The sequence below is a fragment of the Mobula hypostoma genome, chromosome 27 (genome assembly GCF_963921235.1).
Source record: "Mobula hypostoma chromosome 27, sMobHyp1.1, whole genome shotgun sequence".
NCBI lineage: Eukaryota > Metazoa > Chordata > Chondrichthyes > Myliobatiformes > Myliobatidae > Mobula > Mobula hypostoma.
This window is the reverse complement of record NC_086123.1, coordinates 34,279,297-34,293,765: the sequence shown is the minus strand read 5'-3', so window position 1 is coordinate 34,293,765 and position 14,469 is coordinate 34,279,297. Positions and strand designations below refer to the sequence as shown.

The 14,469-nt window shown below is 42.5% G+C and overlaps 2 protein-coding genes across 2 annotated transcripts in view; one reads left to right on the top strand and one right to left on the bottom strand.

Moving 5' to 3' along the window:
- Nucleotides 1–14,469, bottom strand: part of LOC134338492 (D-amino-acid oxidase-like) — a 141,777-nt gene that overhangs the window by 27,359 nt on the left and 99,949 nt on the right. Inside the window, exon 2 of the mRNA XM_063034341.1 lies at nt 1,364–1,588. Coding sequence (XP_062890411.1) covers nt 1,364–1,557 — 194 coding nt within the window. The 5' untranslated portion in view covers nt 1,558–1,588. The remainder of the gene's footprint in view (nt 1–1,363; nt 1,589–14,469) is intronic.
- LOC134338491 (protein phosphatase Slingshot homolog 1-like) overlaps nt 9,713–14,469 on the top strand; it is a 70,258-nt gene continuing 65,501 nt past the window's right edge. Inside the window, 1 exon segment of the mRNA XM_063034340.1 lies at nt 9,713–9,863. The gene's annotated coding sequence lies outside the window, so the exon portion shown is untranslated.

Here is a 14,469-nt window from a genome sequence, read left to right as displayed (position 1 = left end):
GCAAGTAGAAAGAAGAAATCTACCTTTCACTTAATACATATTAATACTAAACTGGTACAAAATAGGACTTTAGAATCCATAAAATGATAGCACAGCACACTAATGTAGCGAACCACATGTAGAAGTTTATACATGTGATTTTTCCATATTCAAGTTTTTTTAGTTTGATGATACAAATAGAGTAGGCACCAGGGAGAGTCCATACAGTATCGACATTGGGAATTGGTTGTAGAATCACATTAACACAATAAAATGTCCCATGATGATTAAAATTTATCCTTCTACTATAATTACTCTCAAATCACAACTTTTTCTGGAGGTAGCCAAATTGTATCTGACAGTTACTAACAGAACCAGTGATGCTTGCCAGTACTCTTCAAAAGCAAATAGTGATAGTATAACAAGAATGGTGTATCTCTCTACATCCACAGGCCCCTTGCCCAATGTTATTGGTCCATGGCATAAAAAAGTTTGGGAAACCCTGCTTTATATGCTGCTGATGCCAGATGCCTCTTGAATGGTGTTCCTCCTCACTCTACCATCTTCTCTAACAATTACCTCTCAAGATCCCCTTTAAACTATGTCCTCTAGAGCAGTTACCAGAGGACATTGCCTTATCATGGGAAATAGACACAAGCTTTTACCCTATCTAGGCCTCTTATAATTTTACACATTTCTGTCAGGTCATCCCTCCTTTGCAAACAGACCCAGCCTATCCAATCTCTTCACCAACACACACAAAATGCTGGAGGAACTCAGCAGGTCAAGCAGCATCTATGGAAATAAATAAACAGCCAAAGTTTCCGGCTGAGATCCTACTTCAGGACTCTAATCACTTCTTATTGATTCAAGCCTTCCAATTGAACTAACACCCTCACGATTCTTTTCTTCACTTTCTTGAGCTTAACTACATCCTTCCTGTAGTGTAGCAACCAAAACAACACATAATACGCTAAGTGTGGCCTGATTAACATTAGCTGTAACAAGACTTCCTAATTTTTGTACATTTCCCTCTATAGATGCCGCCTGATTCTCAGAGTTTTGTATGCTGTTTCAGGACATTATTCTTCTCTTCCCTGATTTTCCAGGAGCTTCTCCGTGGTAACAACAGGCAGGATGTAGTTGTGTAAGACTGGGGTTCCCAATCCTTGGGACCAACACAATTAAGCAAGGGCTCCGTGGACCCCAGATTGGGAAACTCCTGGTTTAAGACCTCGCCCATCTCTCATGACTTTATATACAGACAACAGTGAAAAAAGAGAAAATAAAAGAAACTTTAAAAACATAGAAAATACTGCACATTGCTGTTTATTAACTAATTTAGTATATTTCTATTTATAATCTCCAAAATGATTCTTCTTACACTTCCTCCGGTTTCCCCTGATCAACAACATATGGTTGCCAGAACCCAGCAGCTCCATCGCTGGTAGTATTTGGTGTAAAAGTATCTGCATAAACGACGATGGTCAGTGGCGTGGCTGTGGGATGTGTGTAATTAATGATGCACTGAGCTGAAGATAGACCAATCACTCCAGCTCCAATCACTGCCACACGCATTTCTTGTCCTACGATATGAACCTTCTAAATCCTGAAAAGAAACAGAGGAAAATGAATCTCGGATTGACTGCAAAACTTATGGCTGGAAGACTGATTACAGCTTCCTGTGATCAGAATATAGTCTTTGACCTTCAGTCCTACAAGAAAGTAACTGTTGTACTAATTATTAACCAGCCCATTTGCAACATCATGCATTTGAAACCCTGTGGCTGTTTCTAGACACTTACATGGTGTTAGCTGTAGTTCACTGGTACTAGACTCATCTCCGAGTTAGGAAGTTGTAGGTACAAATCCCACTGAAAAATAGGGGAACTTTTTGCTGGTGTCCTGTGAAATTTTATCCTGCAGATAACATCATTAAGTGGATGATTACATTGCTATTTGTCTACCAATTTGCTGTCATGATTTCTATATTTCTAAAGCACTTATGACATCTCACTCACAACACTGTTCAGCCCATTGTGCCTGGGCATCCAGCCCAATTACATCCTATAGCTAATTATCTATACTCTCAAGCTCAAGGCTCACTAAGTACACATCCAAATATATGGGCGGGGGGGGGGGGACTGAGTTTTCTGCCTCTAGCAGATCTTCAATTCCAGACTCCAACAACTCAAGATTTCAACACTCCTCCTCTCCACCAATGCCTATAAATATACGATCTTGGTTTTTGATTTCCCTCTGCCAAGGGAAGTAGATTCTTTTTACTTATTCACCTACTGTTTTATATGTCACAAATAGGTCTGTCCCAAACTTTTCCACCCCCACAGAAACATTTCTAGTTTACCCCATTTTACCACCAATCAACAATTGTAGAACCTGGCAACTTAGTCATGAATCTGCTCGGCATCCTCTCCCGTACATTTCCCAAAGACAAAGTCTTATCTTTTCGTAATGTGGAGACCAGAACAGTATTCATTTCCAGGTCTATTTTTATGTTATGTATATAATTCTGGAAATAACCTGTTGGTATAATCTTGGCCTCAGTTATCCTATGTGCCTTGTGAAACACTGACTGGGGTTCTGCTACATATCAATTGTGAACTTCAGGAATGGGAAGAGAAGGGAACACACACCAGTCCTTATAGAGGATCCAGAAGTGAAAACATAGAAACATAGAAAATAGGTGCAGGAGTAGGCCACTCAGCCCTTCGAGCCTGTACCGCCATTTATTATGATCATGGCTGATCATCCAACTCAGAACCCCGCCCCAGCCTTCCCTCCATACCCCCTGATCCCCGTAGCCACAAGGGCCATGTCTAACTCCCTCTTAAATATAGCCAATGAACTGGCCTCAACTGTTTCCTGTGGCAGAGAATTCCACAGATTCACCACTCTCTGTGTGAAGAAGTTTTTCCTAATCTCAGTCCTAAAAGGCTTCCCCTTTATCCTCAAACTGCGACCCCTTGTTCTGGACTTCCCCAACATCGGGAACAATCTTCCTGCATCTAGCCTGTCCAATCCCCTTAGAATTTTATACGTTTCAATAATATCCCCCCTCAATCTTCTAAATTCCAACGAGTACAAGCCCAGTTCATCCAGTCTTTCTTCATATGAAAGTCCTGCCATCCCAGGAATCAATCTGGTGAACCTTCTTTGTACTCCCTCTATGGCAAAGATGTCTTTCCTCAGATTAGGGGACCAAAACTGCACACAATACTCCAGGTGTGGTCTCACCAAGGCCTTGTACAACTGCAGTAGTACCTCCCTGCTCCTGTACTCGAATCCTCTCGCTATAAATGCCAGCATACCATTCGCCTTTTTCACCGCCTGCTGTACCTGCATGCCCACTTTCAATGACTGGTGTATAATGACATACCACATCCACTGGTTCTCCCCTATCCACTCTACTAGTTACATCCTCAAAAAATTCTATGAGATTCGTCAGACATGATTTTCCTTTCACAAATCCATGCTGACTTTGTCCGATGATTTCACCGCTTTCCAAATGTGCTGTTATCACATCTTTGATAACTGACTCCAGCAGTTTCCCCACCACCGACGTTAGGCTAACCGGTCTATAATTCCCCGGTTTCTCTCTCCCTCCTTTTTTAAAAAGTGGGGTTACATTAGCCACCCTCCAATCCTCAGGAACTAGTCCAGAATCTAACGAGTTTCGAAAAATTATCACTAATGCATCCACTATTTCTTGGGCTACTTCCGTAAGCACTCTAGGATGCAGACCATCTGGCCCTGGGGATTTATCTGCCTTCAATCCCTTCAATTTACCTAACACCACTTCCCTACTAACATGTATTTTGCTCAGTTCCTCCATCTCACTGGACCCTCTGTCCCCTACTATTTCTGGAAGATTATTTATGTCCTCCTTAGTGAAGACAGAACCAAAGTAATTATTCTATTGGTCTGCCATGTCCTTGCTCCCCATAATCAATTCACCTGTTTCTGTCTGTAGGGGACCTACATTTGTCTTTACCAGTCTTTTCCTTTTTACATATCTATAAAAGCTTTTACAGTCAGTTTTTATGTTCCCTGCCAGTTTTCTCTCATAATCATTTTTCCCCTTCCTAATTAAGCCCTTTGTCCTCCTCTGCTGAACTCTGAATTTCTCCCAGTCCTCAGGTGAGCCACTTACTCTGGCTAATTTGTATGCTTCTTCTTTGGAATTGATACTATCCCTAATTTCTCTTGTCAGCCACGGGTGCACTACCTTCCTTGATTTATTCTTTTGCCAAACTGGGATGAACAATTGTTGTACTTCATCCATGCAACCTTTAAATGCTTGCCATTGCATATCCACCGTCAATCCTTTAAGTGTCATTTGCCAGTCTATCTTAGATAATTCACGTCTCATACCTTCAAAGTTACCCCTCTTTAAGTTCAGAACCTTTGTTTCTGAATTAACTATGTCACTCTCCATCTTAATGAAGAATTCCACCATATTATGGTCACTCTTACCCAAGGGGCCTCTCACGACAAGATTGCTAATTAACCCTTCCTCATTGCTCAAAACCCAGTCCAGAATAGCCTGCTCTCTAGTTGGTTCCTCGACATATTGGTTCAAAAAACCATCCCGCATACATTCCAAGAAATCCTCTTCCTCAGCACCTTTACCAATTTGGTTCACCCAATCTACATGTAGATTGAAGTCACCCATTATAACTGCTGTTCCTTTACTGCACACATTTCTAATTTCCTGTTTAATACCATCTCCGACCTCACTACAACTGTTAGGTGGCCTGCACACAACTCCCACCAGCGTCTTCTGCCCCTTAGTGTTACGCAGCTCTACCCATATCGATTCCACATCTTCCCGGCTTATGTCCTTCCTTTCTATTGCGTTAATCTCTTCTTTAGCCAGCAACGCCACCCCACCTCCCCTTCCTTCATGTCTATCCCTCCTGAATATTGCATATCCCTGAACGTTGAGCTCCCATCCTTGGTCACCCTGGAGCCATGTCTCTGTGATCCCAACTATATCTTAATCATTAATAACAATCTGCACTTTCAATTCATCCACCTTATTACGAATGCTCCTTGCATTGACACACAAAGCCTTCAGGCGCTCTTTTACAACTCTCTTAGCCCTTATACAATTATGTTGAAAAGTGGCCCTTTTTAATGCTTGCCCTGGATTTGTCGGCCTGCCACTTTTACTTTTCTCCTTAGTACTTTCTGCTTCTACCCTCACTTTACACCCCTCTGTCTCTCTGCACTGGTTCCCATCCCCCTGTTGTGAACTAACCTCCTCACGCCTAGCCTCTTTAATTTGATTCCCACCCCCCAACCATTCTAGTTTAAAGTCACCTCAGTAGCCCTCGCTAATCTCCCTGCCAGGATATTGGTCCCCCTAGGATTCAAGTGTAACCCGTCCTTTTTGTACAGGTCACGCCTGCGCCAAAAGAGGTCCCAATGATCCAAAAACTTGAATCCCTGCCCCCTGCTTCAATCCCTCAGCCACGCATTTATCCTCCACCTCATTGCATTCCTACTCTCACTGTCGCGTGGCACAGGCAGTAATCCCGAGATTACTACCTTTGCGGTCCTTTTTCTCAACTCCCTTCCTAGCTCCCTATATTCTCCTTTCAGGACCTCATCCCTTTTCCTACCTATGTCATTGGTACCTATATGTACCACGACCTCTGGCTCCTCACCCTCCCACTTCAGGATATCTTGGACACGATCAGAAATATCCCGGACCCTGGCACCAGGGAGGCAAACTACCATCCGGGTCTCTGGACTGCATCCACAGAATCGCCTATCTGACCCCCTTACTATCGAGTCCCCTATCACAACTGCCCTCCTCTTCCTTGCCCTACCCTTCTGAGCTACAGGGCCAGACTCTGTGCCGGAGGCACGGCCACTGTCACTTCCCCCGGGTAAGCTGTCCCCCCAAACAGTACTCAAACAGGAGTACCTATTGTTAAGGGGCACAGCCACCGGGGTACTCCCTATTACCTGACTCTTCCCCTTCCCCCTCCTAACCGTGACCCACTTGTCTGCCTCCCGTGGCCCCAGCGTGACCCCCTGCCTGCAACTCCTCTCTCTCCCTGACCAGACGAAGGTCATCGAGCTGCAGCTCCAGTTCCGTAACGCGGTCCCTTAGGAGCTGCATCTCGATGCACTTGGCGCAGATGTAGACATCCGGGAGGCTTGGAGACTCCAGGGCCTCCCACGTCCGACACCGAGAACAGCAAACTGCCCTCACACTCATACTGCCCCTCTCCTCAAATAACAACAGAAAATGAATGCCAAACCTTCCTCGCCTCGCCCGTTTCCACCTAAGCCCGTTGAGCCGAAGCCCTTAAGTCTTCACTCTGCTCTCGGCTCACTCCACTGCCCGCAAACTACACTGCCTGCTCTATGAGGCTCTGTTCCTTTTAAATCTGCCGCGCTGCACTGCCCGATGTCACACGCCTGCACGGTCCCACCTCTCAGAACGCCGTTGGAGAAAAAAAATAATGAAAATTTCAAAAATGTCTTTCTCGGCACTCCCACTCAGACTCTCAGGGTGAGCAGTTTTGAATTATTATATACTGCAATGTACTGCTGCCACAAAACATTTCAAGACATGTGCCAGTGATATTAAACCTGATTCTGATACATTTTAAGAATCCGTCGATAAAGAATCTAATGGCTCCTTCCATTTTCCGCTCTCAGTACCCGATCTTCCGGTCAAGATGGCGCCTGCATACAACGCTCCATCAGTCAATGTCATGAAACCATATAGTTCACTTCTTTTATGTCTTTTACATTTGTTTTTCATCTTGAATGTGACTCTGGAACTGTTGGAGCCTGTGATTTGCAGACTGGAGCTCATTGGGGTGTTTCAGTGCTCTGCAGCCTCTGGGAGGCAGAGACAGCGTGCACGAACCTCATGGCAAGAAGACCGCAGACAGGGTGCAAGCTGATGCTCCACTCCATTTCGCCAACTAAAGTGACAAGGGAGATTGTAACATTGAGGCAAACGTAGGAGAGCGCCAGCTGCCTGTTTTTGGTCGCTGCTGGAACCGCTCTGCTACTGGGGAGGGGAGACTGCCTCTTGATTGCTGGTGGGACCGCTCTGCGCCGGAAGAAGGTAAAGGCCCGCTGCTGTGCACTAAGTTACCAAGGATTTCTGCATTTTGGATATGGACTTGGACTGTAGATTTTTTCTTCAGTCTTATAGTCAATTTTATATTCTGTGTGCTTCACCCGATCTTTCTTGTTTTAGTGTGTGTAGGGGAAGGGAATTTTGGAGTTGATGTGCCTGTTCCCTTTTTGTTCATTTTTTTGTGCGTGGAGGAGGGATTTGGGTATCGATGATCATGCTGTCATTCTCTTCTTTCTTGGTTTCGTGCCCATCCAGAGAAGAAAAATATCAGAGTTGTATACTTTGATTCTCCTCTTGGTTGTTGGATACTGTCTTACCTCACACCTCTCTGCATTGAAGTAAATTTGCCACTTTCCCTTCCAACTGACCTAACTATAAAAATCCTCCTACAAGTTACAAAATATTCCAATACACCATCAACCAAATGGTTATTTTGTAAATGGTTACATTTAAGTCATTTACATACTTTGCCCTAAGTGGAAGACCAAACACTGCACAGGTAGCAGTCTTCCAGCCCAGAAAAACACCTAACAATCATTACTCCTTAGGTTGAGTTCAAATTTGTTCCTCTTCCTTGCTTGTCGACTTTATTTCTTTTTATGAGTAGCTTGCCATTAAGGGACATCAGGAACTTTGCTGAAATCTATCCAAATTACACTAAACACAAGCCTCATTAATCCTCCTTGTTACCTCAAAAGAGTCAACCAATTTGTGAGATAGAACTTTCCTTTACAAATCCATGTTAACTGATCCTGATTAATTTGTGTTTTCCCCAAAGGAAGATTCCATTGATTTTGCTGACTGCTGGTTGCTTTTTTTTTTAAAAAATACTTTGTTTATCCCTTCCTTTCTAAACAGCATACAATGTTAATGATCCTCCAATCCTCAAGCATCACTCCTGAAGTCGGGGCAGATTAAAATTTTGTAGTTAAAGTCTCTTCCTTTTATTACCCTGAAATATAGTCAGGTTCTGCAATTCATCCACTCATAAGGTCTTAAACCTCTTTATGCTTATCTTCCCCATCCGATATTTCATACTCATATTAAGCTATCCTCCCTCCTCTTTGGTAAAGGTAACTGCAAAACATGTAATCAGAACGGTACCCACATTCTCTACCTCTACATAAGAATCAGCTGTTGTTGTACCAAATTGGCCCAATTCTAAAGTTATCTTTCTGTTCTACTAAGATATCTATGCATGGGAGTTAATCATTGACATATGTTACTAAAGGTTTCAACACAGAAAAGGAGCTACTTACAGGCAACTACTATCTAGAAAATAGCTTGAAGATGTAGGATAGTACTCAATAGGGCCATGAGGAGGGCAAAGGAATCATGAAATATCATTAGCAGGTAAGATTAAGGAAAATCCCAAGTCATTTTTACAAGATTGCTTAATGTCATTTACAGTACACGTACAAGGGAGAATGAAATAATTGTAACCCTGAATCTGATACAGTACAAAAGGCAATAAGATAAACAATCATAATAAAAACATTAAATATAAATATGCAAGATAGCTTACAGATGTGTATATTCATAAAATGATGACAAGCACAGGAGTGTCTGTACCTAGGTGACTCTGAATGGAGTGGTTGGGGTGGGTTAGTGAGTGGAGGAGTTAATCAGCCCTACCGCTAGGTGAAAGTAACTGTTTTTGAGTCTGGTGGTCCTGGCGTGGATACCAAGTAGCCTCTTCCCAGATGGGAGTGGGACAAGCGGTCCGTGGACTGGGTAGCTGGGGAAAGAGAGGTCCCTTTAGGACCAAAGGGCTAATGTATGCAGCCAGGGGATGTGGGTGAGATCTAAATGAATCCAGACTGTTTTGACTGTCCAATCCTTTCCACAGCGACTCAACCTGACCCGCTGAGTTCCTCCAACAATTTATTGTTTGCTACGCTGAGAAGTGGTTCAGGGGCCCATTCACTCTAATCTTCTGCCTTTCCGCCCTTCTTTCTTTGCATCCTGAAGTTTCTCTCCATCGATTTCTGAAACTGCATGATCTGATCTTTCCAGCATATTCACTTTTAATTCCTCCACAATGACTTCCCGAAATGCAAGATCCAGACCGTGCACTGGTCAGTAGAAAACGGGAAAATCTAAGGCCCAATTTGGATAATAGACATGCATGCACAAAATAAGGTTATCTCTTCCCAATCGGACAAATTTACACGTCGTCACCATCGTCCCCGGGAATACTATTCCACTATTTTGGGCGCGTACTCGTGGAAGCCGCCAGGGTCTGACCCGTTCAGTTAATGATGAGGAAAACAAACAAAACACTTGAGGCTCCTCCGTAACGCGGGTTATGGCTTAAATGAATTGGGCTTTCCTGTAGTCTTCAGTGAGACGCAACAGCCCACCTAACTCAGCCGCCTTCGCCCCCGGCACGGCTCCAATCGCGCGCGCGCCCGACCCAACCCGACCCCCTCCTCTCGCGAGCCCGCTCCGCTCCACCCCGCCTCGCCCCCTCCTCTCGCGCGCACCCGACCCGACCCCCTCCTCTCGCGCGCACCCGACCCGACCCCCTCCTCTCGCGAGCCCGCTCCGCTCCGCCCCGCCTCCTCCTCTCGCTCGCCTACTCTGCCCCCCCCCCCCCGACGGTTGTGCGGCTGACTGCGGCCGGTGCCCGGTGCCCGGTTTGGTCTTGGCGCCCGCCGAGACCCTTTCCTCGACCGAGATGGCCCTGGTCACGGTGCAGCGTTCCCCCACTCCGAGCACCTCCTCCAGCCTCAGCCCTAGTCCCAGCGTTTCGGTGAGTGTCTTCCACCTGAGGGGAATAGCTGGCTCCCAGACCATGTTAAAACCTCCTTTGGGACCTGAAAGCTGAAATATTTACGTTCATTGGGCAAAAGTAACGTGCCATCCGTTCGCGCTGATTATATATAATACCAGCTAATTATCAAGTTAATATGCCTTAGTTTAATTTTACAATAGTAGAACGGACTATTTATAATAAGATTAGCATTGTGAAAGAAACATTCTCAAGAATATATCCTGTCTACAGTTAAATATTGAAAAAGTATACAGTGAGAATCAACAACAATGCTTTCTGCCCACTGGGTTCACGTCAGCCATTAAATACCTTTGTCTAGAAATCCCATTTCCCAGCTCTTCGGCCAATGTCATGGGGTTTCAAGTGCTTAAATACTTCTAACTGTTCTGACAATGCCAGCAACAACCACTCCCTCTCACGCACTGTTTTCCAGGTTTCAACAGCTACCTGGACAAAATGAAATTCTTACCCAAATCCAGTAAATCTCGAGTTGCTGGAAATCTAAAATGAAACAGAAAATGGTGGAAACACACAATTCTGATTAAAGGGTCTTTAATCTGAAGCATTACCTGTTTCTCTTTCCATTGAACCCTCCTGACCTGTTGAAAGTTCCAGCATTTCATGTTCTTGCTTCAATATTTCAGTTTACAAATATTTACTCAAAATATTAATTATAAATTCCATTATCAGCTACCAACCAATTAGTATAAAGAACTGAAAATAATTGGAAAATTTGCAGTGGTAGGAGTGATGTTTTCAGCTCTAATACAGTAGTTATTTTTTGAGAAAGTTAATCCCGTTGTTAGTTTACTGCAGGCATCTGTGTTTATGTGGTCTGCAGCCAATGCTTGGTAATCTGCTTACTTCTGGACTTTAAAGCTATAATGAATTTATACAAAAATATTTATTATACTTTGACTTTTTATCCTATCAAAGACCAGTTCATTACTGTATTAACATTGACTATTTACTAATGTAATTTGCCTTTGCTAAGGCCATCATTCATAGAGACACAATGAGTATGCACTGAAATTATTCGTGGACTTGAGAATAGTTTTAATTTCTTCCAGGTGCCTGGCATAAATGCAATAAAATTGGTGTGATGTACTCCATGTTGGTGTGCTGGCATTTTGTGCACAGCATTTAGATCATGGTAAAATTCCCATTCATATGGGAGGCCACATCTAGTATTTAAGTAGCTGCGGAATAAGGGTTGCCACAATGCATATAACAATCTTGCTCAAGTTTTGAAATACAGGTAGTAAACTATATGCCACTTATTGTGGTATTGAGCGACCTTCGAATCAGTGGTTCTCAAACTTTTTTGGGTTACTGCCCACTTGGCTTCCAGACCACATCCCCAGCACCCTGTGCTCTCTTTCCAACCATTACATAAAGACTATAAAGAATTTTGATTTGTGATGCATAGTGAAATAAAATATGAACTGCAAATTCAAAGCAGTGACAAATATTTACAAATGTTATTCAAATTTATTTAAAGCTACAAATAAAACTATTTTAATTAGAGATTAAACAACTTTCAATTTTAGAGCATACATTAGTAGTTCACTCTCATTGCCTTTTCACCTTTCTATGAGATGGATTGGCTTGGTGTAGTGATATCAGCTTCTCAACACTACTCAGAAGTTTCAGATCTCTGCATTCACTCTTTTGCAGTCTGTTTTGTTGCTTTGAAAGAAGTCGGGCGACTGCACTGAAACCATGTTCCACTAAATGTGATGTTGAAAAGGCAATAGAGAACATCTTTATCTTTTTCCACAATGCAGAATAGGGTTTAGAGATTTTCTGCAACCAAAAATCTTGATATGATTTTTTTGAACCTTGGTTTCAGCTCATAGATGTTTTGTAGCAAGATCAGTTCTTCCTCCTTCCTGTTGATTCCTCATTACAAATATTCAGGAATAGATTTATTACCCAGTATGGAATTTGGATTGAGAGTAGATCCTAAAATCTCTCTGATATGTCTTTATACTGTTATGTACATGCAACCCTGGGGAAAGTACCTGTTACATGCACGCAACATTGTAAAAGTATCAGCAGCAATAGAACACACCTGGAGTCTGGTTTTGATGTTAAAATCCACTATCTTCATTAGTAACTACATAATATAGTAACCTAAACCAGGTAAACCAAGAGTTAGCAGTGTTATGCCTATATAGGTGTATAGATAAAGTTCCCAAACTTATTCAAGCTGAGGTGGCAAGAGTTACAGTCTTACAATGTTATGTAAGAAAGTTCAGTTCAATCCTCAGGTTAATTAATGTGATATATTTGTAATCCAAAGGCAACTGTTGTGAGAAGGCAATTACATCAATATTCCACAGATTCCACGACGGCAATACAAAATAACAATAGCTGTAGGTTTTATCTCCGAAGTTGTTCCACTCCACACACAAAGTATCACCAACAGTAGCTTATCACAAAGGGGACCATCTCCAAGGGAACCACCACCCAGGCAAGGGTAGACACACCGGTAGATTCCACACAGTTACCCCAAACACACAATGTGATAGCCACTTATCCAGTTCCAAGACCTATGAAATAACTCCAACAGTGATTTGCCACAGGGGTGCCTCCTTCTGTAAACTACCACACACGTGGTATTCACAAAGGTTTTCCCCTCACCAGAGAACCCACTCCTGTGGATTAACTATGTGACAATCATACTCTCGTAATCGAATGGAATCAAACTCAACCTTACAGGCTACCTGAAGAGAGTCCAAACAGTGATCTCTTTGTAACTAGGTTTCTTCTATTTCAAACCTTCCTCTCCCCTCCTCTCTGACAACAACTTCTAGTTGCAGCACTTGTGAGAGTCAATTATCAGTACTCTGGATCGATCTCAACTCACCCCTTTTGGGCTACTGAAAGTTTAAACCAGCAACCTCACTCACTGGTGTCTTTCATTGATCGAAACCATCTTGATTCTGAGCTGTGTGTGTCTGTAAGAGGATCATCTGACCTTGTTTATTCAAATAAGCCGCGAGAAACCATAAACATTCATTGTCCATCAAATAACTCCACCTCTCTCACTATAGTAACCAAGCAATTTTGTAGTCAGTAGAAATCCAACAGTGTCCCAAAAGTCAGTCTCATTCTCTCGGTGTTTTAAAGTGACAGGCCACAGAAAAAATGAACCCTAGGGGTATATCACAATACAGATCACCCAGGTGGGCAGAATGTACTTGAAGAACATAATCTGGTATTCTTTCTTTCCTTTCCAATTCAGAGAGACTCAGAAATTGGAAAAGGGCACAATGGCCGATGTTGCACTTAAATAGATTACCTTGGATGGAAATTGTGGCAATGACTGATTTAACTTTAATAAGATTCACATCATTTCCTTCGAATTGAAGATTGATTTAATTAAATTTTATGAATAATTCTGACATAAGCAATGTCATGCCTAATATTCTTGAATTGAGTATTTGAGTCTTCAATGAATTTTAATTACAGTTTCAAACACCACATTAATAAAAAGTCTCAGGCCATTTCCTTTTGAGAACCATCTGACTTCTGTGTGTAACTGCAAGCATTCAGACTGTTCATCATTCTCAATACAAAGCTCTCAAAATAGTCAAGAATTGAGAACGTGGGACTTGATTTTATTTACCGCTGTGATAACAGTTTTTAATGATTTGTGCAGCTGATCACTTAGTTTTTTTTGTGACAAAGTGTTGATGTGAATTGCATAATGCATGGTAAATATGTTAGGTTTACCTGTCATTGATGGTGTCTTATCTGTTGCACAAGCAAGAATATTGTGAGTGAAATGTCCTTCTCTTTGTAAAATTGTTCAGCAATCCAAAATATTGATTCTCCCTTCGTACACCCTATCCTCGTTATATGCGGGGGATACGTTCCTCGCAGTCGACGCATAATGTGAAATTGCATCATGTGAGTAATTATTTAAATAGAGAAAATAGAGATGCGTTCCAGAGGGCTTCATAGATATGTTTTATCTGTAATTTATTCACATTTTCATACCAATATGACACAAAAGCAGTACCACAAAACAACATTTATATTATATTTAATCAATTTAAGGTAATATTCAATGTAATAAATCATAGAAAGTTAACATCCAAGGGTGTACAGTACTCACCAACAGTGGCAGGCATGTTCGCTCCGGAAGATGAGTGGTTGTTGTGGTGTCGGGCAGCTTTACACGGATAAGGTGGATGGTTGTGGTCGTCAGGATCATATCAAGCACAGCAAGGGATGAAGGAAGACTCACAGAACTCTTAGAACTGCCAGCAGCAGGAGGTGACACCGATTTGAAGAAAGTGGTGAGGGTTATTTGCTTGGCAGCATTTTGTTTTTCAGCATAAATTTGCTTGTAGGGAAGAAGAGTTGACAGCAGGGACCAACTGAAATGCTGACTCCGTTCTAAACTTGGGTCCATGTCCATCGCCATTTATGCCAAGTGTTCCGACTTCCACTATTCCTTCACCGTTGGTAAACTCCCGGGATTTTCAAAATCAGCTGTTGCTTGCAGCATCTGAGAGATAGTTCGCCGTAAAAAAAATACGTACGCCTTGAATGTGGATCACACCTTGGTCGA